The 26429-nt window shown below is 38.8% G+C and overlaps 4 protein-coding genes across 4 annotated transcripts; 1 reads left to right on the plus strand and 3 right to left on the minus strand.

Annotated features, from left to right (window-relative positions):
• LOC118437745 lies at nt 1–645 on the minus strand. The gene has a single exon (XM_035857068.1). It carries the CDS (start codon nt 643–645, stop codon nt 1–3), a length of 645 nt encoding a protein of 214 aa, XP_035712961.1.
• Nucleotides 646–718: 73 nt separating this feature from the next.
• On the minus strand, nt 719–5482 carry LOC110856451. Its single transcript, XM_022104932.1, has one exon. It carries the CDS (start codon nt 5480–5482, stop codon nt 719–721), a length of 4764 nt encoding a protein of 1587 aa, XP_021960624.1.
• A 1157-nt stretch (nt 5483–6639) lies between these two features.
• On the plus strand, nt 6640–9115 carry LOC110856452 (zinc finger MYM-type protein 1). Its single transcript, XM_022104933.1, has 4 exons — nt 6640–6802; nt 7240–7335; nt 7465–8163; nt 8253–9115. Exons 1-4 carry the CDS (start codon nt 6640–6642, stop codon nt 9113–9115), a joined length of 1821 nt encoding a protein of 606 aa, XP_021960625.1.
• Nucleotides 9116–20362: 11247 nt separating this feature from the next.
• LOC110856453 (trypsin alpha) lies at nt 20363–25400 on the minus strand. Its single transcript, XM_035857148.1, has 9 exons — nt 25265–25400; nt 24549–24680; nt 23673–23837; nt 22871–23028; nt 22372–22525; nt 22201–22303; nt 21690–21841; nt 20953–21031; nt 20363–20689 (listed from the first exon to the last, which is right to left on the minus strand). The coding sequence occupies exons 1-9, from the start codon at nt 25283–25285 to the stop codon at nt 20634–20636; spliced, it is 1020 nt and encodes a 339-aa protein (XP_035713041.1). The 5' UTR covers nt 25286–25400; the 3' UTR covers nt 20363–20633.
• Nucleotides 25401–26429: the final 1029 nt, after the last annotated feature.

Below are 26429 nucleotides of genomic sequence, written 5' to 3' on the forward strand. Positions count from 1 at the left end.
TCACTGACACAATCTGTCTGGAGTCACAACTTTTCTTCCATATCTGGTTATGACTTCAGCTTTCTCATCCTCAATTCCATGCGAAGTCTTCTTGGCTGAAACTGTCTTCGCTACTTGCTTGATAGCCGTCGTAATGGAGAGGGGATCACGGGTGGACGAAACTTCAAGAGGATAAAGTCGTTGTAGTGGTCGGACGAAGAATCCACTCTGAGTCTTCAGTCGGGCCACGCGAACTTTCCCATCTTTTCCTGGTAATAATTGTTCCACTCGAGCCATCGGCCAGTCCACTCTCTTCTTGTTGTCTGAGCCGACCAGAACAACATCTCCAACTTGAAACTTTTCGGGGTTTAGTTCTTTTCCTCGTTGAACTAACTGCGACAAGTACTCCTTGCGAAATCTTGACCGCAATTCCTCTCTTAATGCGACGAGGCCTCGATACTGCTGTCTTAATCCATCTCCATCAATTGATTTCATCTCAGGGAACTCAGTAGTCGTAACATCTTGAATGAACATTGATGGAGTTAATGGGATCAAATCGTCTTGGTCTTCGGTCACATATGTCAAGGGACGCCCGTTGATGACCGCTTCAACTTCACAGAGACACGTCTCCATCTGGACATGGTTTAACTTGCTGTGTCCCAACATTCTTTTCAAAAGGTCCTTGATGGTGCGGATAAGTCGCTCCCACCATCCACCCCACCATGCTCCAGAGGGCGGGTTAAATCTCCACTCGATTTTCATGACATTGATCTTCTCTTGAATTCTTTTCCAGTCCAACTGCTGGAACAAATTGTTGGCGCCGACGAAATTTGTGCCGTTGTCTGTGTAAATTGTGGTCGGTCGTCCTCGGCGAGTCCACAAGTTCCAAATGAACGCACCGAAAGACTGCACAAGTGAAGAGCACCAACCAAGTCTTGCTTTTGTCTTTCATGAATAAGGGGCCGGCCAAATCTATTCCAATAATTTGAAACGCCTTCGCATCCTTGACTCTATTTTCAGGTAGTGATGAGGAGGGTACATTTGGACTCTTCGTTGTAAATCGACGGCATACAACGCATGACCGCACAACTTTTCTTATTGCTCTTCTTCCTTGAATTATCCAGCATCGCTCTCTAATTCGTCCCAGAAGAAATTGAACACCCGCGTGATGATGGTGTAAGTGTTCCTCTCGTATGAGCTGCTCCACAACTGGATGATTATTTGGTAACAGCACAGGTTTTCTGAATGCTTCCGTATCTTGACGCTGGAGTAGCCGTGTTTCCAAACGAATGAGACCATCTCCATCTCGTACAACTTTAAGACCGGCTATGACATTCTGGTCTGAACGAAACACTTCAAGCTGGACAATCTTGAACAAGGTGTGTTCCGAGGCTGCAATCTCCTTTTGAGTAATGTGGCCACTTTCCTTGCTCCGATGTCGACACTTGTCCACGAACCTTTTCACATATGCAAAAACTCGTAAATTCTTCATATAGTGGGAAGACTTGTAATAGAATGGCTGGTCTTGGCTCATGACGGCCAACTTCATTGTTCTTCCCTTTCTTCTTTCATTAAGAACAATTTCCTCATCTGGGATATCTTCGTCACTTGGCCACTTGTCCATATCTTCCTTCAACCAACTTGGCCCCTCCCACCATTGCGACTTCACTAATTTTGAAGGAGAACATCCACGAGAAGGGAGGTCTGCTGGATTGAGTTTTCCAGGGACGAAGTGCCATTCTTCTACTTTAGTCAAAGTCAAAATCTCCTTCACTCTATTGCCCACAAAAGTTCCCCACTCGTCATTTCGGCGAATCCACGCCAACGCCGTGGAGGAATCACTCCAAAATCGGGTCGTAGTATCCTGCAGTGATAGAGCTTCTTTGACACTGGTTGTCAATCTTGCTGCTATGGCGCAGCCAAGTAATTCCAATCTTGGGATGGATCCAAGCTTCAATGGGGCAACCCTCGTTTTTGACTGTAATAGCTGGACAGATATATTATCTCCATTCTTGACACGAATAAACACGGCCGCTGCATACGCCGACTTGCTCGCATCACTAAAAGTATGAATTTCCAATTCTGAGTCCAATTCCCCAAATGCGAATCTCGGAATTGACACATTTCGCAAAATTGGCAGCTCTTTCCACCAAGTTGAAAACTCCATTTTCATATCTTCATCAATCTCGTCATCCCAAGCAGTCTTCTTCTCCCAAGCCTTTTGCATTAATAATTTTGGGATTAAAGTAGCTGGACTCAGAAATCCCAATGGGTCGAATAACTTGTGAACTAATGACAAAATAATTCTCTTTGTCAACTTTTCTGGATTCTCTTCTGGAATTTCTACACCAAGAGAGTCTTCCAATTTATTCCATTTCAATCCCAAAACGGATGATAATTCTTCAGATGGGCTGTCTTCACCGCTGTGTTCCCACTGTCGTAGTTCCATCCCGGCTTGACTTAACAATTGGATGGATTTCACTTTAAACTCTTTGTATTCTTCCAGCGAGTCCACTGAGGTCACATTGTTGTCCACGTAGAGTGACTTCAAAATTTTCATGGCTATTTTCTTGTCTTCGCCATCCACTGACCTCAAGTGGTATTCCAAAACTGCTCCGAGTAGAAATGGGCTCGCATTCAGTCCAAAAACCACTCTCCGATGCCGGAAGGTAACCAATTCCTCCTTATCCTTCCACCACAAAAATCGGAGAAAGTCACGATCTTCTTCCGCCACCTCCACCATCTGGAACGCTTTTCGGATGTCGGAGATGACGCCAATCTTCTTTTGTCGAAATCTTAACAGCAGGGAAGGGATCAGTTCCAATAGATTAGGCCCCTTCTCTAAACATTCATTCAGGGATGGATTTCGCCCCACTTTGCACGAGGCGTCAAAAACTGGGCGCACTGGCGTGGTAACACTTTGGGGCTTAAATACCGCTCGATGAGGGAGATAATGGCATTTCTTGACTGATAGGTCATCTTCAACTTGCTCAATTATTCCCTCCTTCAACCAATCTTCAAAAATTTTGTTATATTCAGCATATTTTCCTGCTGCCTTTAACTTGCTTGTTGTTGACTCAAGTCTCTTCTCAGCAATCTTCTTATTGTCAGGAATGACGGGCGCTCCTAAAATCCATGGCAAATTCACTTTGTACCGTCCGTCCTCGTTTCGTGACACATTGTCCAAGAAATGCTGTTGAGTAGCTGCTTCCTTTTCTTTCTGTGATTTATGATCGATGGGGTCTTGAATTCCAATTGACTCCAAACTCCACATTTCTGGAACCGAATACTGAGCGGTCAATAGAGAAGTGCTCATCATAGCTGCACTCTCTCCTCTTGAGTCGTAGCCAGGCACTGGTCCACTCAAAGTCCAGCCGAATAAAGTTTTGACCGCGACTAAACCACTGTTCAACTTGATCGGTTTTCCGGTCACTAACTGGCCCCAGTAATCGCTCCCAATAAGTACGTCGATGTCCGGGTTCTCTACTTTAGCTACTTCCATATCGGTTATCCAAATCTTCTTCTTCTTGAGTTCTTGAATCCACGGACCATGTGGTACTCTTGGCAAATTTCCACAAATTACTGGAGTTTCCCTCAAAACCAGCTCTTTTCGCACTTTTCCATCCATACTTTCTAGTTCCATTTTAAATTTTTTGACTTTCGTGCTACTGGTCACTGATCCACCAAATAACACGTTACGCCCCCACTCCTCTCCCACCAAGCGACCTCCAGCATTCTCGATGGTGGTGGAGCTTACGTTACTATGTTGACTCCCCTCGTCGAAAATGAGTCGCACGACACGGGAATTCTTCAACCCAACTACTCGTACAAGCAATGTCTTCAACAAGATGTCCTTTCGACATGAATGACTTGCTGTCGCAGCAGATACACTGGGCTCCATTTCTTCAACTTCCGCTGGGGATGAGAAGCGGTTCTTCTGATTACTTTTTAATTCTGGACACATCGGCTTGCAGTGTCCACTCTTTTTGCAAAGTCCACAATTCAACTTCACTTTGCAACTCTTAGCAATATGTCCAATCCTTAAGCACTTGAAGCATATCTTGTTCTTCTTGATAATGTCTTCCTTTTCCACAATGGTCATGTGCTCAGATTTATAACAGTCGCTCGAGTAATGATTATTCTTTCCGCAAAAGACGCAGATCTTGCTCGATTGACCACTGACCAATCCAGCCGCGGTGGGGACATCACCTTCGTCTCTATGATCTTTGACCCCCTTGGCTTTAGACTTTTGATCATCTTTCTTCTCTTCAAATTGTTTTGGGGGACACATACGGCAAGCAATCTTCACCCTCTTTTCCACCCACTCTGAGAAGTCTTCCAAACTGGACGTGCTGACTGCTGACACAACTGACTCCTCCCAACTAATCCGAACATTTGGAGGTAACTTTTCCACCAGCTCGCGAAGTAGGACTGGATTCTTGAGGTGTCCATCTTCTCCCAAGTTCTTGATGGCGGCGACAAGATTTACCACCGCCGTCCCAAATTCTATCATCGTCTGAGGCTTATCTTCTTTCACTGGAGGAACTGCTTTTGTCTTGGTCACCATGGCGTGTACCACGACTTCTGGCTGTCCATACTTTTCTTCGAGAATTTGCAGGACCTTAGGAAGAGACTGCGGAGAGACCAATAAACATTCGACACTCTTCGCCGCCGATCCTCTCAAACATTTTCTTATTCGCTCAACATTCTCTGCATCAGTGAATCCACACGCCGTGGTTGTCCTCTTGAATGTTGCAATAAATGACGGCCATTCTTCAGGTCGTCCACTAAACGGAGGTAAATCTCGCCCCACTGATTGGCGCACGAGCATCTTCTCCGTAACTGATCCAACTTGAGGATTTGAACTATCTGCCAACTTGGTAAGTGCTTGCAAGGACTGGGCGATTGAATCTAAAGCGGTCGGAGGCATTACTGGTCCCGGTCCGGCTGATGACGTAACAGGAATTGTTTCTTGTCCCTTGTTCTCATCCCCATCCCCACCAGTAGCAGCAACTTTCCACTTCTTGAATTCCGTTGCCAGTCTTTCTTCTTCTGATTCAAGATCTTCATCTGATCCTAAATACTGTTCTTCATCTTCAGAAATCTCTGCTAACTCGACATCTCTGAGAGAATCCAATGTTGCCATTTCCATCTCCAACCTTGAAATCTTTGCGTTGGTACGGATGGCAGCCACTTTATACTGATGCACTTTATCTTCTAGTTCTTCTGTCAATACTGAAATTTCTTTCTTTAATTCACGCATTCCATCGGAGACGTGACCTGAATGAGAAGGATCCAATTTTGCTTCCTTTCGATGAAGCTGTTGTCGCTTTGCCTCAATTTCATTTGATTCAAGATCCAAACTTTCTTTTAATTCTGATATTTTGCTCTGAATATCCTTCTTCTTCGTTTTTGCTTGTGCTTCCGCCTGAGCTCGTCTTCGCTTGAAAGATGACCGAGTTGACGAAGCCACTTTTCCTCTGAACGGTGAGAATGCCAACATCTTTGAGAGAAGTGAAGGACTTTTCACCACCGCACCTGCTTCTTGGTTGGACGCTGCATTGTCCTCTATCGACTCGACGTCCGATTCTTCTTCCTGTGGCGCTGCTATTTGCACCCTCTTCTTTGTCGTCACGCACGGGTCGTACTTCCTTGGTTCCTTCTTCTCCCGGCCGCTAGTCCGTGGAATCTCTCGTTCGTCAGACAGCTCGTACCGGAAAATTAGAAATCCAACAAAACAAACAATTACTTAATATCCTCTAACGACTGTTATTGGACAATATCGACCTCGGAATGTTGCACTTCGGGTGCAACACCGCTAAAATGCAGTTACAACTGGTCGATGAACTGGAACGGCTCCGGAACTAGATCAAATCCACTCCTTAATTTGAATCCGTCACACGAACTTATGGATCCAACAGCAGACAATTGATTCCTCCCGATCGCACACTTCCTCTTTTCACTAACACGGTCACCAGTTCCACTTACACTCACTTAAACCACTTTAACTCGACTGATCCTGGCAAGGTCGCCACAAAATGTAGAATGAGTCAGTCGCCTACCCGGTGAAAGCTATTCTCTAATAAATACTGATCAGGCCAGTCGCAGTTCCGTGGCGTATTTAATTAAATTGAATGCAGGAAATGATGACTCTCGAACTCTTCCAATGATACACCTTTAATATTTTATTTCTCACTAATTAATTTCAAACAGAGAAATAATCATACCTTAAAAATTATGTGTGTGTGCTCAAAGGAAGCTAAACGAGAAAAAATAAAAAAAACTGAGCAGACTAAAAAACTTCTGCTTTTATAAAACAATGTACGTTTTCTTGATCACGTACGCAAAACATTAATGTACAAACTACAAACTAGATGGCTGCTCCGATACTATTTTTATACCAAAACGGGGCAATAAAATATTCTCATGAAATCCAACAATTACTTCAAATTCCTTGCAAAATTTCAATGCAGTTCAAAATTTCTCTCCCGTTTTAGCTTGTTAGCGTTTTGTGTAATGTCTCATCTCTTGTCTCCCCCGATTGCGTGCGGGGTGATCATAAAGACTGGCCAAGTCATGTTTTCATCCGCATTATTTTGCAATAGTATCTTTGACTACGATACATAACTTGCGTTAGAAATAAATTTGCCAACTGACAAAATGAAGAAAAGGCAAACAAGTTTGGACGATTTTCTAACAAAAAAACCGAAAAGTGACGTGGATTCAGTACGGGCCGATGAAAATCATGCAGTGGTCTTGAACCCTCAGGTGGAAAACAAAATAGATGACACTCTGGCATCCGATGAAGGTGAAAGGTCAAGGGGTAAGTTTCAAGTACATAGTGTTGCAGGTGAGTTGTAACTGAGTTCAAGATGAGATGGCCTAAAATTTACTGTAAATAGTCTCCAATTTGTGCCAAATTTAATTTTTAAGCATTCTCGAAGCTCAAGATAAATTTGAGTATGAATAGTGCAAGTTCCAAATAAATACAAAAATATTGCCATTTTTAATTTTTTGCAACCTTGTCTTAACAACTTGTTTACGACTCATTAACCGTTTGGTTTAAAAATATCTAAAATATTGAATTTATTTGAAACTTGTACTATTCCAACCCAAATTTATTTTCCAAAAATCCAAATAGAGTCCAAAAATGCTCCAAGATTGAAGTTTGCGCAACTTGGAAAAATTTTCCTATAAATCTTATCTCCACAAATTTAATGCAACCTGTCAAACCGAAAACTATTGACTAAATTTCTTTAGGATGCTCAAGCGGAATGTTAGACATTGGAAATTTTATTGATCGTCATCCGAATGCCGAAACTTGTCACGATATTTTGGTCTCAGCTTGGATTCCTGGTAATTTATGTTAAAAATTCAATTATATATTTGCTGTGTTTTACTATACTAATGCAAAATTTGAATTGGCTCCTATTTGTGAATTAACCCAGCATATGTCGAAATATGATAATTGTAACTATTTGTTAGATTCATCATTTGCGTTTCCTGTGGAGGAAGGTGGATCAAGAAAATTCCAATTATCCTGGCTGCAACAATTCTCTTGGCTATCGTACTCTGGACTACTCGACGGCGCATTTTGTCGATATTGCTTCCTGTTTGCAACGAAATCGAGCTCTGGTGCAAGTGGAGGACAAGCTCTTGGGAAACTCGTTGCTGAGCCGTATCGAAAATGGAAAAATGCATTGGAAAACTTTAGGAAGCATGAAAGACTCGATTATCACCTCGCAAGCTCGCTGGCTGCTGAAAATTTTTTGAAAATTCAAGAGGGGCACAAACTTCCCATTACCGCAAGTCTTAACAATGCTGCCGAAGAGGAATTGCAAAGGGGAAAATTAATTTTAGATCCCATAATTAAGACCCTTCTAGTTTGCGGCAGACAAGGATTGGCTCTAAGAGGACACAAAGACAGCGGAAGACTATCGCTGAAGCAACCCGACGAAAATGATGGAAATTTCCGTGCGCTTTTACGTATGCGGATTGAAAGCGGAGACGGAAATCTGAAAACCCACATTGAGACGTCACCTCAAAATGCAACCTACTTGAGCCCCGACATCCAGAACGAAATTTTGAATTTGTCAAGCCGTCAGATTCAAGAAACAATAGTCAAAGAAATTAACTCGGCGAAGTGTTTCAGCATAATTGCGGATGAGACTACAGACGTGGCTGGTATCCAACACATGTCGTTATGCACAAGATATGTGACCTGTAATGAAAATCGCCACATCATCAAGGAAACCTTACTTTTTCACCGGTAGAGAGCGGTACGGGCGAGTCAATCGCAATCAAGATAAAAGAAGAGTTGCAAAAGTTAGGGATCGAAACTAAGTATTTGCACGGGCAAGGGTACGACGGGTGTAGCGTAATGAAAGGAAGTGTTAAGGGAGTTCAAGCCAAGGTTAAGGAGTTAATTAGTCCCAAGGCCTTATACGTACACTGTAGCAGTCATAGCTTTAACCTTGCCCTTACCGACGCCTGTAAGATTCCGGATATACGAAACACTTTCCAGTCACTCAACGAGGTAATAAAATTTATTCGGGCTTCGCCGAAACGAACCTCCACTCTAAAAAATATTACAGCAGAAAATCCGACACACTACCAACGGGACAAACTAATTTCGTTTTGTGAAACTCGATTTGTTGAGAGGCACTCGTCAGTTCTACGATTTGTGGAACTTTATGACGCAATAGTTGACCTTCTGGAAATATTGGAAATCGATGCAGATTCCAACACATCAAGCAAAGCCCACCAACTATTAATCTGCATCACAACGATACGATTCGTTGTATCAATGTACGTGATTGAAAAGGTCCTCTCCATCACCATTTCCTTCTCTCGACAGCTCCAGAGTCCCGACCTGGTTTTACTAGCATGCCTTGAAATGGCGGAAAATATCTTGGTACTATTAACGGACATCCAACTAAATTCGACAACCGAATTCGCTGTCGAGCAAATTTGGAAGGTTGCTGCGACAACTTGCACAAATCAGTCCGTCCCAGTTGATCTTCCCAGGTCAGCCAAGATTAAGTTAAAGAAAAATCCACAAGATCCTGGAAACACAATGGACGCTGAAACGTATTACCGTACAACAATTTTTGACCCATTTCTGGAGTGTGATTGATTCTATCACGCTGAGATTTCGAGAGCACAAAAATATACTTCTCCAATTGCAAAGCGTAGTTCCAAGCTACATAACTTCCAGAAATTTCGGAAGTGAGCTGTACCACTTTCTTCATGATCAAATGACAGACGGAGAAGAAGTGGTCAAGTCAGAAATCAAGTTGTGGCAAACAAAATGGAACGGGGTGGAAATCCACGAGAAACCGAAGAATGCCCTTGAAGCACTTGACAAATGTGATCATACATTTTTTCCTAATATACACTACTTTCTGAAAGTACTAGCCTCTTTGCCGGTCACATCATGTTCATCTGAACGCTCCTTCTCAACTCTTCGGCAGCTTAAAAATTACCTTCGGAACACAGTAAGCGAGGAGAGATTAACGAGCTTGGCCGTCCTTTATGTTCACCGTAATTACCCTGTGGATGTAGATAGCGTAATTGAAAAATTTATTAGTATTAAACGGCGCAGAATGACATTCTGCGCCGTTCAGTAACATTCTGAGAATGTTATCTTAAATTCGAGTGGGGTGGAGCCACTGACATTAAATAATTATGTAGCTAGTTTTTACATAAAATTTAGTAACCTTGACATAGTAACTTGTATGAATTTCTTACAATGCAAGTCTTTTACGTGTACAACTCAGATCTGGTTGGGACCAATTTTATTTTGTTCACCACAAAAAATAAGCATACCCGTATTTTTTCACTTTTCATGGTGCGCCAATTTGAGCGCTTAGCGCGAATTTTAAACTGTTTTCCAGCCAAAACCTGGGTTTTTAAAAATTCTGTAAATTTTCGAATTCTCGCGCGAATCCAAAAATTCGAAAACATGTCTCTTCAGAATGATTTACCTGACTTATGCAAAATCCAATTGTCTCGAAATTTGAATTTCAAAATTTTTTGCCAGTTTTTGAAATTCGTTCAAATTATAATCTCTTTCAAATTTTTAATTTTTCAAAAAATAATGCATGTGGATTTTTTACAAGTCAAGTACGTCATTCTAAAGAGACATGTTTTCGAATTTTTGAATTCGCGCTAAAATTAGAAAATTTACAGAATTTTTAAAAAGCGAGGTTTTGGCTGAAAAATGATTTAGAATTCGCGCCTCGCGCTCAAATTGGCGCATTATGAAAATGAAAAAATACGGGCATACTTATTTTTTGTGGTGAACAAAATAAAATTTGTCCCAACCCGATCTGAGTTGTACACGTAAAAGACTTGCATTGTGAGCAGACCAAATAAGAGAAACCGCTCGGTATAAGACCTCACCCCGTTCCGAAAGAGGATGGAAATCAGGACATACATTTGGTAAGTTTAGATATCTACAAGATTTCTGGGCGGTGTATTCAGCGACAAACTATTTAGGGATTGTAGCGGGAGTAATACGAATAGGAAAATCCACATCAGCAAATCAAATGGAGACAGCCAGATTGACATTTTGGCACTTTTGGTTTTAAATATTGAATGCCGTCTACAGTAAATTATCCCACTGTGATATTGCCCGCCGAAAACAATTCCGGTAATGTCGTCCGCCTCATGGTTGCTCGTTAATTTCGTCTTTCCGAGAATTGTGGGGATATATGCGTATTTTTTGTCTCGTATTTTCGATTTTAGTGAAATCCAAAACAATAAAAAGTTAAAGTACTTTTCTAAAGTACAATGTTCTAAACGCTTAGCGGTGTACGGTAGGTTATATTTGTGGGAAAATTTGTCAATTTTAGGACATACATTGTCCCAGACAGCGTACGTGGTTGCATATGCGATTTGGAGTTGGGAAAAGTCGATTTTCATTAGGTTTTTAGGATCGTACAGGTTTGTCCAAATGTTAGGTCGTAAGTTGTAGCTATGCGTGGTTTTGTGATATTCTAAAGTGATCTTGTCTAAGAAATGAATGTATATTTGGGCGGGAGGGTTGACCCATGTTTTTAAACTTTCTAGTCTCCGTTGCCTTTCCGTGATTAAAATGATCGTAACACTACGTGAGTACGAGTACTCTTCGAAACCATAAAGGAGTTCGGAATAAGGAGTGTAATATTTGCGGAAAATAAATAAAAATGTGCAATAATTGGACAACCTGTGGACTTCTCGGGAAAGAGGGAGTTTTTGGGTGGATGGAAACGGTAACGCAAAAAGGTTCCAAGGTACGAAGTTTGAGTGGGATTTGGTTTGCTGTGTTGCTATCCAATAGTGGGCGACTTGTTCCATTTCTTGGAAAACCTCAACGACAACGTTGCACTGGTAGGCATCACTTACCGGGATTTCTGGGTTACTCTGTTCTTCATATCTTAACGGATTCGGAGTATTTTTAAGGTGGATAGTTATGGCTGAAGTGTAATCTGTGACGCAACCTATTCGTATCAAACAAGCAGTACAGTGGAAATTTCCACAAGTATTGGAAGTTGGACAGTCATTTTCCTCCCAACTGGAAGTTGTGTAACACCAAGTGCCACTGTTTCCGAGACAGTATCGCCAGCATCGAGGCGGGTCCCAAGCCTTAGAATGACCATAAGTGCCTTGAGGATTGTATTGATTTGCGGTGCAGTCCAACACACAACCTTGTGAAGCCCCTCGGCAACCTATCAAGGTGTCGCAAGTGTACTTCTCGAAACATTGGGAGCGTCGACGACTGCAACCGAATCCGGTGTAGCACCAGTCGCCTGAATTTCCCTTGCAGTGTCGCCAACAGCGCCCTGATGGTTCCCTCCCTATAGTGCAGCCTTTAGTCCCTCGTGGAGAATATGCGGTCGAATTGAGAGTAACTGTTAGCAAAACGATGAGAAAAAATTGAAATATCATTTTGAACTGTTTTCGAACGATATTTATGGAAATATTGGTTTTCCTAGGCTGCGGTAAAATATCTATAAGGTGGTACTGCTGCTACGACAACCTACGTGTAGACGAGTAGGATTTTATTTAAGGTAGTTAGTTTTTTATAGTAGAAAAAACTTCATAGTTTCTTACCGGTAGAAATTTTATATATGTAACTACTTAATTTACTTGAGTGGATCGTTCAGCTTGCGTGTTCACTTTGGGTAGTGACACATAACGAGAGGTAAGATCATCACTGGCATACTTATTCTGTCCTAGAGTGTAATGTTCTACATTATTTTAGTGTAGAATATTCTGGACCTCGTCGATATACTTAAATGTAAACGATATACATTAAAGAAATTAGCTGTTATTTCTCTACCTATAAATTCATTTCATAATTTTAGATATGTAGGCCCCTAGTGAGTGAGGCTCAAATATTAATAATGCAAACCCCTATAACTTGTAGATTTCAAAATATCAATTTCTTTTGTATATCATTCTCGAAGCCTCGAAAGCCTCGAAATCGATGTCTTGTTCAATTCTCTACGATTTCTTTTTGAAGAAAGTTATGAATTTTTGAAAAAAATAAATTCGAGGAATTTTCAAAGTTCTCCCATAAGAGCCAAAAATCAGCCACTGAGCGAATTCAAATTGGGGCAAATTCAGCTCCTAGAAGAGCTTGTACATACATTGACAACCTATAAAAATCATCTCCACACTCGTTCATGCATTCATTGTTACCTCATTCTTATAAAAATATAAAATGTCACGAACGTCAAAGAATCAAAAGATCGATATCCCAATATGTATATGTAACTGTTCACCTGTAAGCCTAAGCAGCAATTTAGTAAATGTTAAATTGTGTCCCATTTTATAACATGTACCTTACTTTACTCAAACGTACATGTAAGTCTACACGAATGTAATGCCTGGTATTTTACAAAATGCTTGCTAAAAAAGGTATATGTATGTATACCTAAATCCATTATTTATAGGATTACTTGATTAACGAATAAAACAATATCTGAAATATATTCAGAGTGGAATGCTAAGGAGACGTGGTCTTCTGCACGCATACAGAAAATTACCTTCAAGCCTGCTATGCTGCATTTGCAACGATATCAGGTTTAAGTCATGCTTTAAAAATTTGGGAGTATAGTTAAGTTACTTGAGTGGTAAAATACATAAATATAAGTATGCGGAGTTAAGCTCATTTAGTCGGAATTATTGTAAAGGCCCTCTGATAAGGCTATCCTTCGACAATGGACAGCTCTACTTCATAAAATGTCGGATAAAAATACATAATTAATAAGTGTAACTCCAGGGATTATCTCCATTTCCAAAGACATTTTCAGCATTTAAAGACGGCTTTTCCTAATTTCCCATATGTTTTTTATACAACCCCAAGGATCTGGCCAAACCTTTAAAAAAGGAGTAGAAATGTCATGTAGGCTATTTTGGACAAATTTTACCCTGCTGGAGACTCTATCAGTGGCGGCGGAAGCAGGGGGACAGGGGGACAATGTCCCCTAGAAAATATGCCGGGGGGACAAGTAATGTTAATGTCCCCCCGAAAAAAATATAGATTAAGATCATCTAATTTACATTAAATACATACGTAAGAATTTAATCGTTGAGAAAGCAAAAAATATTTTTTTATTCATTAAAATAATGAAAAACTTCTTCACAAATTATTTTGGATTTCAAGGAATTCGAAACTGATAAAATGTGCTAAAATTCGCTTAGATTGCACATAAATATCTCAAAAAATTTTTTCGGCTTTATTATTTTGAGTCTAAAATTTTGCCATTTATTTCCTTAATTTTGTCGATGAATTTGGTTAAGATCTTTGAACTGGTCGATAAAATGATCCATTGACCCTAGCGGTGAAAAAAGCGGACAGGAGCGGTCAAAAAGGGCATGAAAAATTATCAAGCCGCGGAAAACCGGAATTTGGCTGAACCCATTCCGGGCCCAAATAAAAATTTTCTCACAAATGAACGGATCAAGTAATATTATTTCCGAGCCCTTAAATTAAACCTTGGACTAATATCTTTAAGATGTGAGGAGAAATACTTGTTAAATGCACACCAAGTGAAAATAGACCCATAAGAAGCCGGGCGCTAATCATGCGGTACTATGATACTATGATAACGGTAACTTTGAACACCTGAGCTAAATTTTGTGATTGAGGCTAAATAAAATAGCTGAGGGACCGTGTTCACAGCCCACAAGTCCAGACTATTCACAAAAATTTCAAAAACGTTAACTGGACCCACCATTCTGCCTCTATGATCTTCTGATTGGGCGTAAGTTCGATTATTGATGTACCCAATATTGCGAAAATGTTAAGCCATCAAACTATAAAATCCTAGGGAGCCGAAAAAAACACGATCTCCTTGTATAAATCTATCTTAACTAACACGGAAAATGCAATTATTTTGCGATATTAAACAATTTGGAAGACTGTTGTCAGATATTAAGGCAGCTGCCAAATTCTAGTTCAAAACATTTTTTTAAATTCTTTCCAGTCATATTAAATCAAATTAGGACGATTTTGAGACAATACTCAAAATTTGAAAGAAAAACCGCACATTTTGCCTCAGATCTCACAAACTGTTCGTGGTCCACCCCAATATTATTTCAGATTCTTTATGTACACAAAAATAAGTTCTTCGAACCCAACTAGTAATTTGTTGGGAAGTTAGTGCTTCATCGAATGTCACCAAAAACTCACTCTTGTCTTAGCACGTAATTTGAATAAAATCTTTCGCGAACTCGAGCGCGATTTTTTTATTTAGTTATGGGGGCTAATACTTACGAGTTTTCCGATGACGTAGTTTCTTCAAATATTAATTTCTCTTTCCACTGAAAGCTTAGACACCCAAACCTTCCGGGAAACGTCCTTAACAATCACGGTATTCCGACCCCGGGTTTTACTGGGTTTTACTGGGTCGTAAATCAATAACACCCAGCGAGTTTTACTGTGTTAAAGGGGTTTTACTTGGTTTTACACGGGTTTTACTAGGTATTATCTAAAATTCAAATAGATAAATCAATCTAATCAGTTTGTAGGTTCTTATCTAACTCTTATTAAGCACTCTGAGCAATATTCCGTAAATCTCTATATTTATTTAGAATTTTTCTTTGTGATCTAAAAATCACAATTTGCAGCTTAAGTTGGAGTTTGACCATATTAGTATTTTTCGGGGTGTTCTTGGCTTTTTGCATTGAGGTTTTATGGTAAATCTTGATAAAATACATTAATTTGACAAATTAGTGTAACATTGTAAGTTATATCAGTTCACCCCAAATATTGAGTAAAACCCAGTAAAACCCCAAAACCGTATTTGTTTTCAAGGTAAAGTTTTCAAGGGTTTTTCCGAACCCTGTTTACAATGTTAAAAAATTCCATACGAACGTTAAAAAATTCCCTACCAACGGTAAAAAAAACTTGCTAAGGAACGTTAAAAAAATTCCTTGGCAACGTTAAAAAGGTCCTTAGCAACATAAAAAATCCTTAGCAACGTTAAAAAATTCCTTAGATAAGTTGAGAAATTGGTTAGAAAAGTTAAAAAATAGCTTAGCAACTTTTATAGAACTAATTCGATTAAAATAATCATTGACAACATTTGGAAATTCTTATCAAACGTACCTAGTAGTCGCTAAAGTTCTGTTATAAGAACTCGCTGTAACGAACCCAGTTTATCGAATTTCGAAAAACTAATTACATCACTGAAAAGCCAATGAAATTGTGTATAAGAAACATGATTTACTTTTTAAAGTGTCAATCTTATAAGGCAGGACGAGCCAGGCGTCTTGGTATCCACCACTCTATCGCATTACTCACGCACTCCCGAGAAAATTGGCCCCATATCCTGACGAAAGAATTCTTTTATGGATTCCAAGCTTGTGTGAGGTTTAGCACATACAAATAATAGGTAGTGGTTCCGTGGTTCGACAATTCGCTCGAGAACTTTAACAAATAATTTCTGACACGAAATTTCACCCCCTTACTAAGAAAAATCACTTTTTCGACAAAATCCAACTTAAGTCCAATTAAGTCCAAAAAAATCATAAAGCAGGATGGTAGGTCCCATCAAAATTCTTGAAATTATTATGAATATTATAGACTGGTGGGGTGAAAATGCGGTAGTTTTGCAATTTTATTTGGCCTCACCCATAAAGGTGGGCTCATTCTTTTTAAATATCCGTTTCCATTTTTCAAACGCGTACCGCATGATCAGCGTCCGGCTTCTGATGGGTCTGTTTATACTTGGCGTGCAGTTAGGAAGTTCTTCAGGTCTTGAAGACATAAGTCTAGGGTTTAGTTTAAGGGCATGAGACTTACTTGGACTAGAACCGTTCATTTGCGAGGGACATTTTCTTAGGACTCCGCATGGATTCGGGCGAATCCAGTTTTTTCGCGCCTTGGTGAATTTTGGTGACCTTTGAAATCATTCTCTTCCACTTCTTTTGCGGTTATCCACACTGCCAGTGTCAGTGGATCATTTTATGCTACCGCCGACCACCTTCCAATTACATAATTCCGATTTTTGTTGAGCAATTGTGTTACTCCACGAGTTATGGTAATGGACCTCATGTCGAAAATCGATTTTTTCGAAATCCTTCAAGTATCTGTTAGAGGACCTTAAAATATGCAGAAAAATCATTTTCCCCGAATTTTTGAAGTTTCAATAGGGCTGATAGGAGGGGGTGTGGCTTCCGTTGAGATACCACCTGTACGCAGCCGCTATTTCACGCAGGGACTCAAAATTTCACATGTGGGTACCATGGGCCAATACAATTGCGGGTCTTTTTCTCTTTTTTTGAAATTAGGTCACGATGACCGTTTTCAGGTCAAAATTTACCGCATGTCAAATGAGTATGAAAACTTCAGGTCGCACATAACCCCACAAATGGGGTATCATTGGAAAGGTCTCGGCAAGAGGATTAAGAATATATCTACTTTATGAGGTCTGGGACCACTCCCTGGAGTTCCAGAGGCAGAACAATATTTTTGAGTTTTTTCCATCTATTTCTATGTTAGCTCTCCTATCTGCCGCTGTGTTAAAATCTGGGAAATTGAAAATCCTCATTTTTCTGCCAGAGGATGGTCATACACCCTACAAAGTATATATATTCTGAATCCTCTTGCCAAGACCTTTCCAATGATGCCCCATTTACGGGGCTATATGAGACGATTTACAAAAAATTAGATATTATGCACATTTTGACCTAAAAACGGTCACTATGACCTAATTTCAAAAAAAGACAAAAAGACCCGCAATTGTATTGGCCCATGGTCCCCACATGTGAAATTTTGAGTCCCTGCGTGCTATAGCGGCTGCGTAAAGGTGGTATCTCAACGGAAGCCATACCCCCTCCTATCAGCCCTATTGAAACTTCACAACTTCGGGGAAACTGATTTTTCTGTATATTTTAAGGTCCTCTAACACATACTTGAAGGATTTCAAAAAAATCGATTTTAGACATCAGGTCCATTACCATTTCTCGTGGAGTAACCCAATTGGAAAATGTCGAATTTTTTTGTTCACTCAAACATTGCTGTAAAATTTAAACACGCCAGTTGTTGGCTAAGCCTTTTATGATACCGTTTCTGAATTACATTTGCTGTTGATTTATTCTGGAATTATAATTCAGATAGATATTTGTATATTGCTCCGGTTCTGCCTTTCTTTAATTCGTTTCATATATTTATCAAAAACTGTAAATGTGACCCGTCTTTAGGGCGGGCTTACCGGCTAGTACATAAATAACAGCATGATACTAATAGGTAAAAGGCTTTCAAATACTTATGCCATCTGGTAAAAAGACACCAAAAATGTATAAAAACGGTGAAAGGGAATTTAAAAAGACATCACAACTAGCAAAATGACAGCCTTTTTGTACATACTGTATTTAATAGCCAAATAAAAATTATAATTTGCCCGTATTTTTGCCCGGGAAATTTCGCGAGCGCCGAAGGCGCCAGCGGCTTAGGAAACCTTTGAGGTTGTCCCCCCGGCGAAAATCATCTTCCGCCGCGCCTGGACTCTATGCTGAATAAATCGTTTTAAAAAGTGAAAAGTTTTATGCCACTATTTTCCAATAGTGGAAGACTTCCTTCGACAAATATTGACACCTCTACATACCTACCAATACAACATTTTTTCAGCCTCTCTCGGCACGTAAAGGACCCGATTTCTGCAATGTTTGAAGACTTGTATGTCCATCATCTCCGTCGGATTGTCTATGTCACAAGACGGAGCTTTTTTAACCAAGCTGGTTTTCTTTCGTGGGATGAGAAAATGAAGAGGGCAACCCGATTGAAGAATGGGCGGGAATATCGTCTTTTTCAAATATTCTATGCCTCATACACTTTCCCATACTTACCACTTGCAATGTTTCAATGTTTAAAACTTACCATGGAAGAAGGCCAACACGACAAACAAACCATCCTCCTGGCCTACGTCTTTGCCCTATTCACATGGGCATTTGTACCGTACAGTTGGTTACTAATGAGGTATTCGAGAACGTGTGAACTTATCCAGGTTGCCGAGGCAACATTAAACTTGGATAAACAATTTACAGGTGCATACAACTTAATACTTTAGTTAACTAACCATTTTGAAAAATGTGATACCCTCCCAACATAGATACAGTCTACACGGAAAACTACTCGATTGAGGCTGACATCAACATTACAGTATTGCAAATTAAACGTTGGTCAAAAAATGTCTACTACTGGTTTGACTATCTTATGCCTCTTATGGCTTTGTTAGCCAGTTTCTCCGAATCAAATCCAAATTTTGGTATTTTTGTGCGAACTCGTCGCTACTTCATGCCAGGTCCAGTAGATGTTCTTCATCATTATGTGGGGTTGTTTGTAATTGGCTGTATCACATGGGTAGGGTCGTGGACCATGTTTGCCGGGTTGGGATCCAGTATACTAATAACGGGGTTTGGACTTGCGTTTGTGCACGGATGGATGAAATTCCTGGTTCCCGACAGGTACTACGGTAATCTTCGCGGTGGGTTGGGTTTCGAACAGGGAATTAAAATGTACAAAAGTATCATTAGCATAATTCACTTTCAACTGGCCCGCAAATGCCTGACAACTTGCATGCACCATTTCTATCTTGTCATATGTTGCAGTATGGGCGTATGGGTGTTGATCAAACAGATTGTTGATAAAGAGGGGTTCTCAGTTTTCTTATCTGTTGGGTCTTTTGCTATTGTTGGTGTTCTATTTTTCTTCGAATGGTTCGTAGTTAACTTTATCTCAATGGCGGCCACAGGATCTAAGGAGTTTCTATATCGGCTACAGAAAAACAATGAGAAGAGTAAATACAGAAGAAAGGTATTGAAAGCACTTTTGCCAAATTCGATAAATCTGGAAATGATTGGCTCAGTAGACACCATAAGGTATGGAATTCAAAGAAATTACTTTCTTAATTTTGGATCAAGAGTTGCAGACTGCACCATTCGGTTGTTGCTTGCAAAGAGTAAGAGTGACGTATTTTTTAGTTAATTATCTAACTAGATAGACTCGCATTTTGATAAAATAAGTATCTTTATTTGGAAAATTGTAATCGAAATGCTTTCCTGCTTTTTAGCTGTGCTGTTTACATATTTACCGATAAAGGGGATTAATTATTCAATCTTCATCACTTTGTACGCTAATGTAGGAATTCAGTTTCAATGACACATACATATATGTCCAGCAATTAAATTTAAGGAGTAATTACAATTACTTCATAAAAAACTTATTAATTTGGAATTACTAATGTGTAATTGACTTTTAATTAAGGGTTTCCGAAGAACAGACTTCTTTGGTTTCAAATTTAAGTGTTTTTAGCTTCCAATATATTTTTAAAAGTTACATATGTTACTGCATGTTATTATAATATAAGATTGGGATGATTCAATCCCTAACCCGGAGCTCAGGTTTTGAAGATATTTGTTAACATTGGATTAGGCAACTCATCGACCGTGACGTCACAAATCTAAAAAGCTGCTAATTTTATCCATTTCTTCTTTCTGGAAATGTATTTCAAAATTGTATTCAGATCGATTTGTAGACCAGGTTAGCAACAATTTATAAAAATTATAGACTCTAGATTTTGAGACGTTTTGAAGGAGGAGGCCCAAAAAGTGTTTTTTTTCAAATCAGATGTCAAATTATTTTAATGAACGAATAGCTAAGCTGTTCGTACTTTAACTTTAAAAGTTAACTGTTCTTTGATTGATTTTAGTTAATTAAAAATTTTATGCGCATGTTCAGAAATTTTTGAAGCTATTTATGCATATTAAGCCAAAAATGAATATTTCTATTTTTGCATCTTCACTAAATTTTTTTTAAATTAATCAAATTGTTGATTAATTGGTATTTACAATAAATCAATTATTAAATTGATCAAATTGATTTTAATGAAAATTATTTTTTTGATGTTTGTTTTTTTAATTTTTTTGAGCGCCTTGTTATTTTCTTTGGTTTCATATCATGCATGTAGAAATATTAATCGTATCAATTAAACTTCTAGATTTTAACAAAATCACACACATATTTCAATTTACATTTTTGCAAACTTCGACGCCAAATTGTTTGAATTAGTAAATTACACATGTCAACGTAAAAATTACTAACTAAATTATGTACACTTTTTATAATATAAATACATAATTGTCACGATTCTGTTTCCTTTCTACTGGCCTAGAAAACTCTGGTAGTTTGACACCTTCGCATAAACTCCGGGATAATCTGGGGAACAAAGTTAGCCAAATATTTACGTCTTTAGCTTTAAGAACATAAAGGGCGTTGATTTAATTTGCCCCGATTTGTTCCTTGAATATTTGAAAACGGTAAAAATTACTTTCTGCAATTTAAATGTACTAATCTATAACGCTAGTAACGCATTAATTTTTATTTTGTGCCAATTTTATCAAATTTGTGTCAGATATCCAAAAATCAATCAGGACTCATTAATTCAACACCCTTTAGAATGTCAAGTTTGCAAGTCTTACTTGGATGAGCGCAGCCATAACCCCAACTCGCAATTCCATATGCTACCCCATTAACTACGAGGGCACCTCCGGAATCCCCCTGAATTTAATAAATTTATCAACATATAATCCTTAACTCAATCAACTGTAATGAACACTCTAAATAAAAATCTTAATACACCCCCTCCAATCACCCCCATCGAAACCTAAAAAATTCGGGAATAGTAATTTTTCCGTATATTTTAAGGTCCTCCAGGACATATGTATGTACGTGAAGGATTTCAAAAAAATCTATTTTTAACATCACCTCCATTACCATCAAAACTCATGGAGTAACCCTTATAAATTTCAATTGTTACTAGAGGTCATCCATATATTATGTCATCAAAAATTCTCGATTTTAATACCCACCCTCCCAACGTAAACATTAAGGGCTAGGGAATTTTAGCATGGAAACCTAAACCCCCACCCACCCACTAAAATGATGCCGTAATATATGGACGTCCCCTAATATGCAATATAATTTGCGTGATATGTAAATATCCAAATTTCATGTCAAAACGACTTGGATTTGGTTCATAAGGAAGGGATGTGTATGTGAAAAAATGATGATATTTATGTAAGTCCCTCAGAGCTACCCTTTTGGCACGTGGATTTTATTTGGAACACATTCTTTGTATTATATAGACCCACTACTGTGCATGCAAAATTTACAAATATAAATGTTCGAAGGGAGCAAAAAAACCTTCATTTCGCACCTGACATCCATCAACTCCTTGTCCACCGGCACAGAACATGTTATCAGTTATGGTCTGCCTTCCATACGCAGCTCGGCAGTCGCTCATCGAGTCAATTTTGACCTGAACCACTTGAAGTTGATTAGGCGATATGCCACCCGAGGAAGTGTGGCCTGCGGACAAAAACCAAAGTTTTCGACATTATTTTTATACTTTAAGCCGGTTTCTTGATCAAAGTTTATAATCTCCAGTACTATGTACAGCGTGACAATTAAATTTGTAACCCATTGACACCATATATGTCGTCATACCTGTTCACTTTCATTCATTTGACGGATTATGCTAGTGAATGAAAATGACCGAAATAATCTGTCATTTCAGGTGAATCGTTGTCAATGACAGAATTTCTCACTACCTATTCTCATTTTTCACCCTATGCGTAGGGGTTACATATTTTACCATATGGGGGTAGGGTGGGGGTCAAAATTCCCCTGAAAATCAATCACATTTCTATGAATTACCCCAAGCTTACCCCATCCCGTGATAGTGGCGAGCGTCCCGGCTGCAAGGTCTGATCCCGGCCGCGCTGTCGCAATGGGTTGAGCCCCTTCGCCCAAAGAAATAGGGGAGCTTAACTACATTATTTTATAAAATTTCCAAATTTACAGTTAAAAATTTAATGCACAGAATTTAGGAAATCTACCTCAACGAATGCAACGTCGTTATCACTATTTCTGTGGTCGTACGAGGCGTGGTTATGAATACGAGAGACCTTCAAAACTTGACCACCATCCGTTCGATAAGTGCTGCCCACACGGACGCTGAGTGCAGATGCGGACTGTCCCACGGTGCAATGTCTGAAAAAAGTTCAGAAAAATAGCCTCGTTGCCCTCAAAATTGGGGCACAAACCATGTTCAACCTGGATTATTTTTTGTCGAAGTGCATAAGTTTGTTAGATCAACCCTGTACAAATAAACAATATTGGATGCACAAAATTATGCAAATCCGCGGAAACGCTCAGTTTTCGAGCTGAGTTTTTACCTTGCCGTAACTTTTCTCGTACTGAATCCTCGAAATTGTTGCACCCGGAAATCGCCAATTTTTTTCATGTGCCCAATTTGCACTAAATGTTGTTTCTAAGTGACAGCGTCAAAAAATAATCCGGGTTGTACAAGGTTTGCTTGCCATGCTTTCCACTTACGCGGCGGTACCAACACGGGTCGCTGATAGGATGAAGCCGCCACAAATAAAGCTGCCATAATACAAAAGTTGAGCCTGGTACGGGTACTTTTCTATGGTGGTGGGCTGTCCGCCAACAATCCTGTCCTGGTCGGGGTACCAGGGAGGATATCCGCTTGTCTACAAGACGTTGAAGAAAGGTTAATAAATTAACTCTTTGATTCGTAACGGAGATAATTATCTCAAAGATAATCGTAGTTTTTTTTAAGAAATGGCTGAATTCTGGAGGTGTACTAATATGGTCCTGAAAAACTTGCAGTTATTTTGCGGGAGGAACATAATTATCATTTCCGAGAAATTGGTATTAACCGAAGAGACGATTAACCTCTTGGCTACCAAAGTATACAAATTTGACTAATATTTTATTTTCCGTTGAGGACAAAACATTGTACACATATGCATTTATGTACTCCATACATAGATTACAGTAGCACAAAAATTTCTTAAAAAGGAGCAATTTTTTGATATTATGTGGAAAACTTAATTGTGCCAACCGATTTTAATTCCATATATGTACTTACATACCCTCTGAAATTTTGGAATTGTCCCTATAAAATTGTTAAGTTTTGAGCGTTTTCTTCCCAAATATTTGGGCGTTACGGAAACAACGCAATAAAAAATTTTGGATATCTTTTTCCGATTTTATTAATCCTCCTTTACACCTTGACCCAAATTAATTCATTTTGTCCTAATTACCTCGTAATCATATGTAAAAGTTGATGGTTTATTAAGGAAAAACAAACCGATTTCAATTTAATTCTTACCGGGTAACCTGGATACTGGTTCGGATAATAGTTTGGGCTGGATGGCGGTATTTCCTGCTGTGGGCCGGGAAAAACTTGAGACTGCGGATAATACGTGCCCGCATAGTTCAGCAAGTTGACGCAATAATTAATCCGTCGCGCGCGACGCTCTTTTTGCCGCCACGTCTACAACAAATCGACCGGGAAATCTGACATTTATCTTAATTAATGGCGATGGACGTCTCCCATGGATGCGAGACGTCCATTGTCATTAATTAAAATCTGTGAGCATGCATATTATTATGTACTAGCGTATAAGCCCTTCTCCTGCCGGGCTTATTTGATTTTCGTAAAAATTAAGTACGATTGTTCATAAATAATTCCACCGAATTATTTTTTTATTGTATCTATATTATAAGCTGAAATTGTCTGGTGGTAAGGAAATCGAACTTTCTCCACTTTCACTTCCGTCAGGGAAAATTACTTTCACTTCCGGTGCAGACAAACATTTCCAGCTTATAATATAGATGTACATTTCATGGCCATGATATGTACATATGCATGCACACAGATTTTGAGAAAATTGGAGGAAAACGATCCAAGATTTAATTAGTATTTATGAAATTGGTTAGATTTATGAGATTTGAGAAGTTTATGAAAATTGCAGAAATTTGCATTCGTAGTGAACCCGTTTTGGGGGTGATACATATTTGCATTCCAAGAGAGAAAACGCGGCTTATCTACAGGGACAAATTTTACACTTTCGAAATTTATGTACATACGCATTGGCAGATCGTATCTTCTTTTCCCAACTTCATACTAATGAAATTTGTGCTCAATTTCCACTAATTTTGTAAAAATTTCTGCGCAGGGAGAATTGCATTGTGTGTGGATTACCAAATTTTTACTTTGGTCCAGATACGAAATTTGCGTTTCAGTGACATCACTCACGACGGATTTATCCTGATCCACCTGAGCCAACGACGTGAAATGCTGGCTGAGTCCAAGAGCCAAAATACCTTTAAATATCTGGAAAAACATGTTTGTTTTTTAATTTTAAATTTGGGAAGTAATTTCAATAAGTGCAGTTGAAAAGGAACGATTAAAGTCAAACTTGTGTACATAAACCATTTTCTTGTATTTCGTCCATGTCGTCGTATATACCTACTACTCACTTATTTAGATTAAAAAGGACCTACACATGTACATAACTGCACTGCATTCAGTGCTTAATTCCAAAAAGATCCAAACGCACAATACAAACTGAGTATGTAGTAAAAAGAATATTCTAAAAATATTCTAAAATTCAGTTTCATAATTAATAATTTTATTTACAGGTATGCGTTTTGGCAGCCGAGATCCATAATTTTTCTCACCTTGATGAACCAATTAAGACGCAAGTTTCAAAATTTCATAAGCTTTTTTTGCTCGGAGGTTTTCCTACTATTTACTTTTTACACAGTTGACAGTGTGCAATTCACTTTGTGCTCTTAGGTCGTTATAGAACTATGCATTGAATGCACTTCGGTCTTTACAAAATTAGGAAGATATTTACTACACGTCTGTTTGGTATGAAAATGTTCTATCTTATGTTTTACATATTTATCGCTCACCAAAAGTGGAATATTTCCCATAGTTGCTATAACAGTTATGAAATAAGTACGGATTCAAATACTTATTTTAAACGAGATCCATTCGAAAAAACTTTATTTTACGGGAAGACTAACACTGCGCTGGGATCAAATCAGACGTGAGTGAGTTCACTCCTCTCTGTAAGACTGAATAACAATTTGCCTAAAAAATGGTATGGAATGGTTACTGGCTGGGTGTCTATGCAGTTGTTTTATAGTAATAACCAGTCTTGAAAAGTAGATAGTGATGGCAATAGATAAATAAATAAATCTATCTATATCTATTTGATAGCTTGACTCGACCAGATTTTTTATAGTGTTGGTTTATGTATGTATGTATTTATTGATGTACATACCTGCAAATTTTTTTCATCCCGTGAAGCAGTGCACCAGATTCATGAATAAATCCGGTTAGTTTCTTATCTCCTCTGCTTCAAGATTTATGCATATGATCTGAAATAGAAGTTAATGACACTACAAGGTGTTAAACTTATCTATGAATACTTGCTTAAAAATCTGTAATAATTTACTACCAAAACCACAGTATTAAGTGTAAATATGTTGATAAACTAAATACCGTAAAACCTCTATTTATAGCCGGGGCTAAAATCCAAAACTGAGGGTCACGGACCCGGCTAAAATTAGGGACCGGCTATAATTAGAGACCCTGCTAAATTTTGTTCCGCCCAAAAATTTTAGATGTTACAAAATCAAATATAATTCATGCTGACTCAATTTGAGCTTTCGAATTTAGCAAGATAAGCCATAAGTAATCCATTCTCTTTTAACCTACATCTTGAAACGAAGTTTAGCAGGTTTTTTAAATTTTCTGTCATGATTATATCCATTATTAACCTGAAATTAATAGGAAAAAATTAGTAGTTCAACTTATTCGTTGATTGGCATAATGTGCAACATTTTTCTTTAATGGACTATGAACAGGGACACAGCGGACAAGGCAGCCCATAATTAGAGACCCGGCCATAATTGGGGACCCGGCTATAATTAGAGACCCGGCTAAAATTTGGAAATCTTGGTCTCTAGACCCGGCTATATTTGGAGACCGGCTATAATTAGAAGAGGGCTATAAATAGAGGTTTTAAGGTATGTATGTATGTAAATATGTAAAATATGTACACCATAGTAC

This window comes from Folsomia candida, unplaced genomic scaffold, assembly GCF_002217175.1.
Source record: "Folsomia candida strain VU population unplaced genomic scaffold, ASM221717v1 Fcan01_Sc016, whole genome shotgun sequence".
NCBI lineage: Eukaryota > Metazoa > Arthropoda > Collembola > Entomobryomorpha > Isotomidae > Folsomia > Folsomia candida.

Bases quoted from the DNA above. Each gene is read 5' to 3' on its own strand.
- LOC110856451 (XM_022104932.1), bottom strand. From the start codon at position 5,482: ATGTTGGCATTCTCACCGTTCAGAGGAAAAGTGGCTTCGTCAACTCGG.
- LOC110856452 (XM_022104933.1), top strand. From the start codon at position 6,640: ATGAAGAAAAGGCAAACAAGTTTGGACGATTTTCTAACAAAAAAACCG. The intron at 7,336-7,464 runs GTAATTTATGTT...ACTATTTGTTAG, and splicing joins GGTCTCAGCTTGGATTCCTG to ATTCATCATTTGCGTTTCCT. The intron at 8,164-8,252 runs GTATCCAACACA...TTTCACCGGTAG, and splicing joins TGAGACTACAGACGTGGCTG to AGAGCGGTACGGGCGAGTCA.
- LOC118437745 (XM_035857068.1), bottom strand. From the start codon at position 645: ATGTTGGGACACAGCAAGTTAAACCATGTCCAGATGGAGACGTGTCTC.
- LOC110856453 (XM_035857148.1), bottom strand. From the start codon at position 25,285: ATGGGAAATATTCCACTTTTG. The intron at 21,842-22,200 runs GTAAGCTTGGGG...TTTTGTCCGCAG, and splicing joins CGCCACTATCACGGGATGGG to GCCACACTTCCTCGGGTGGC. The intron at 21,032-21,689 runs GTGCGAAATGAA...TATTAAATTCAG, and splicing joins AAGGAGTTGATGGATGTCAG to GGGGATTCCGGAGGTGCCCT.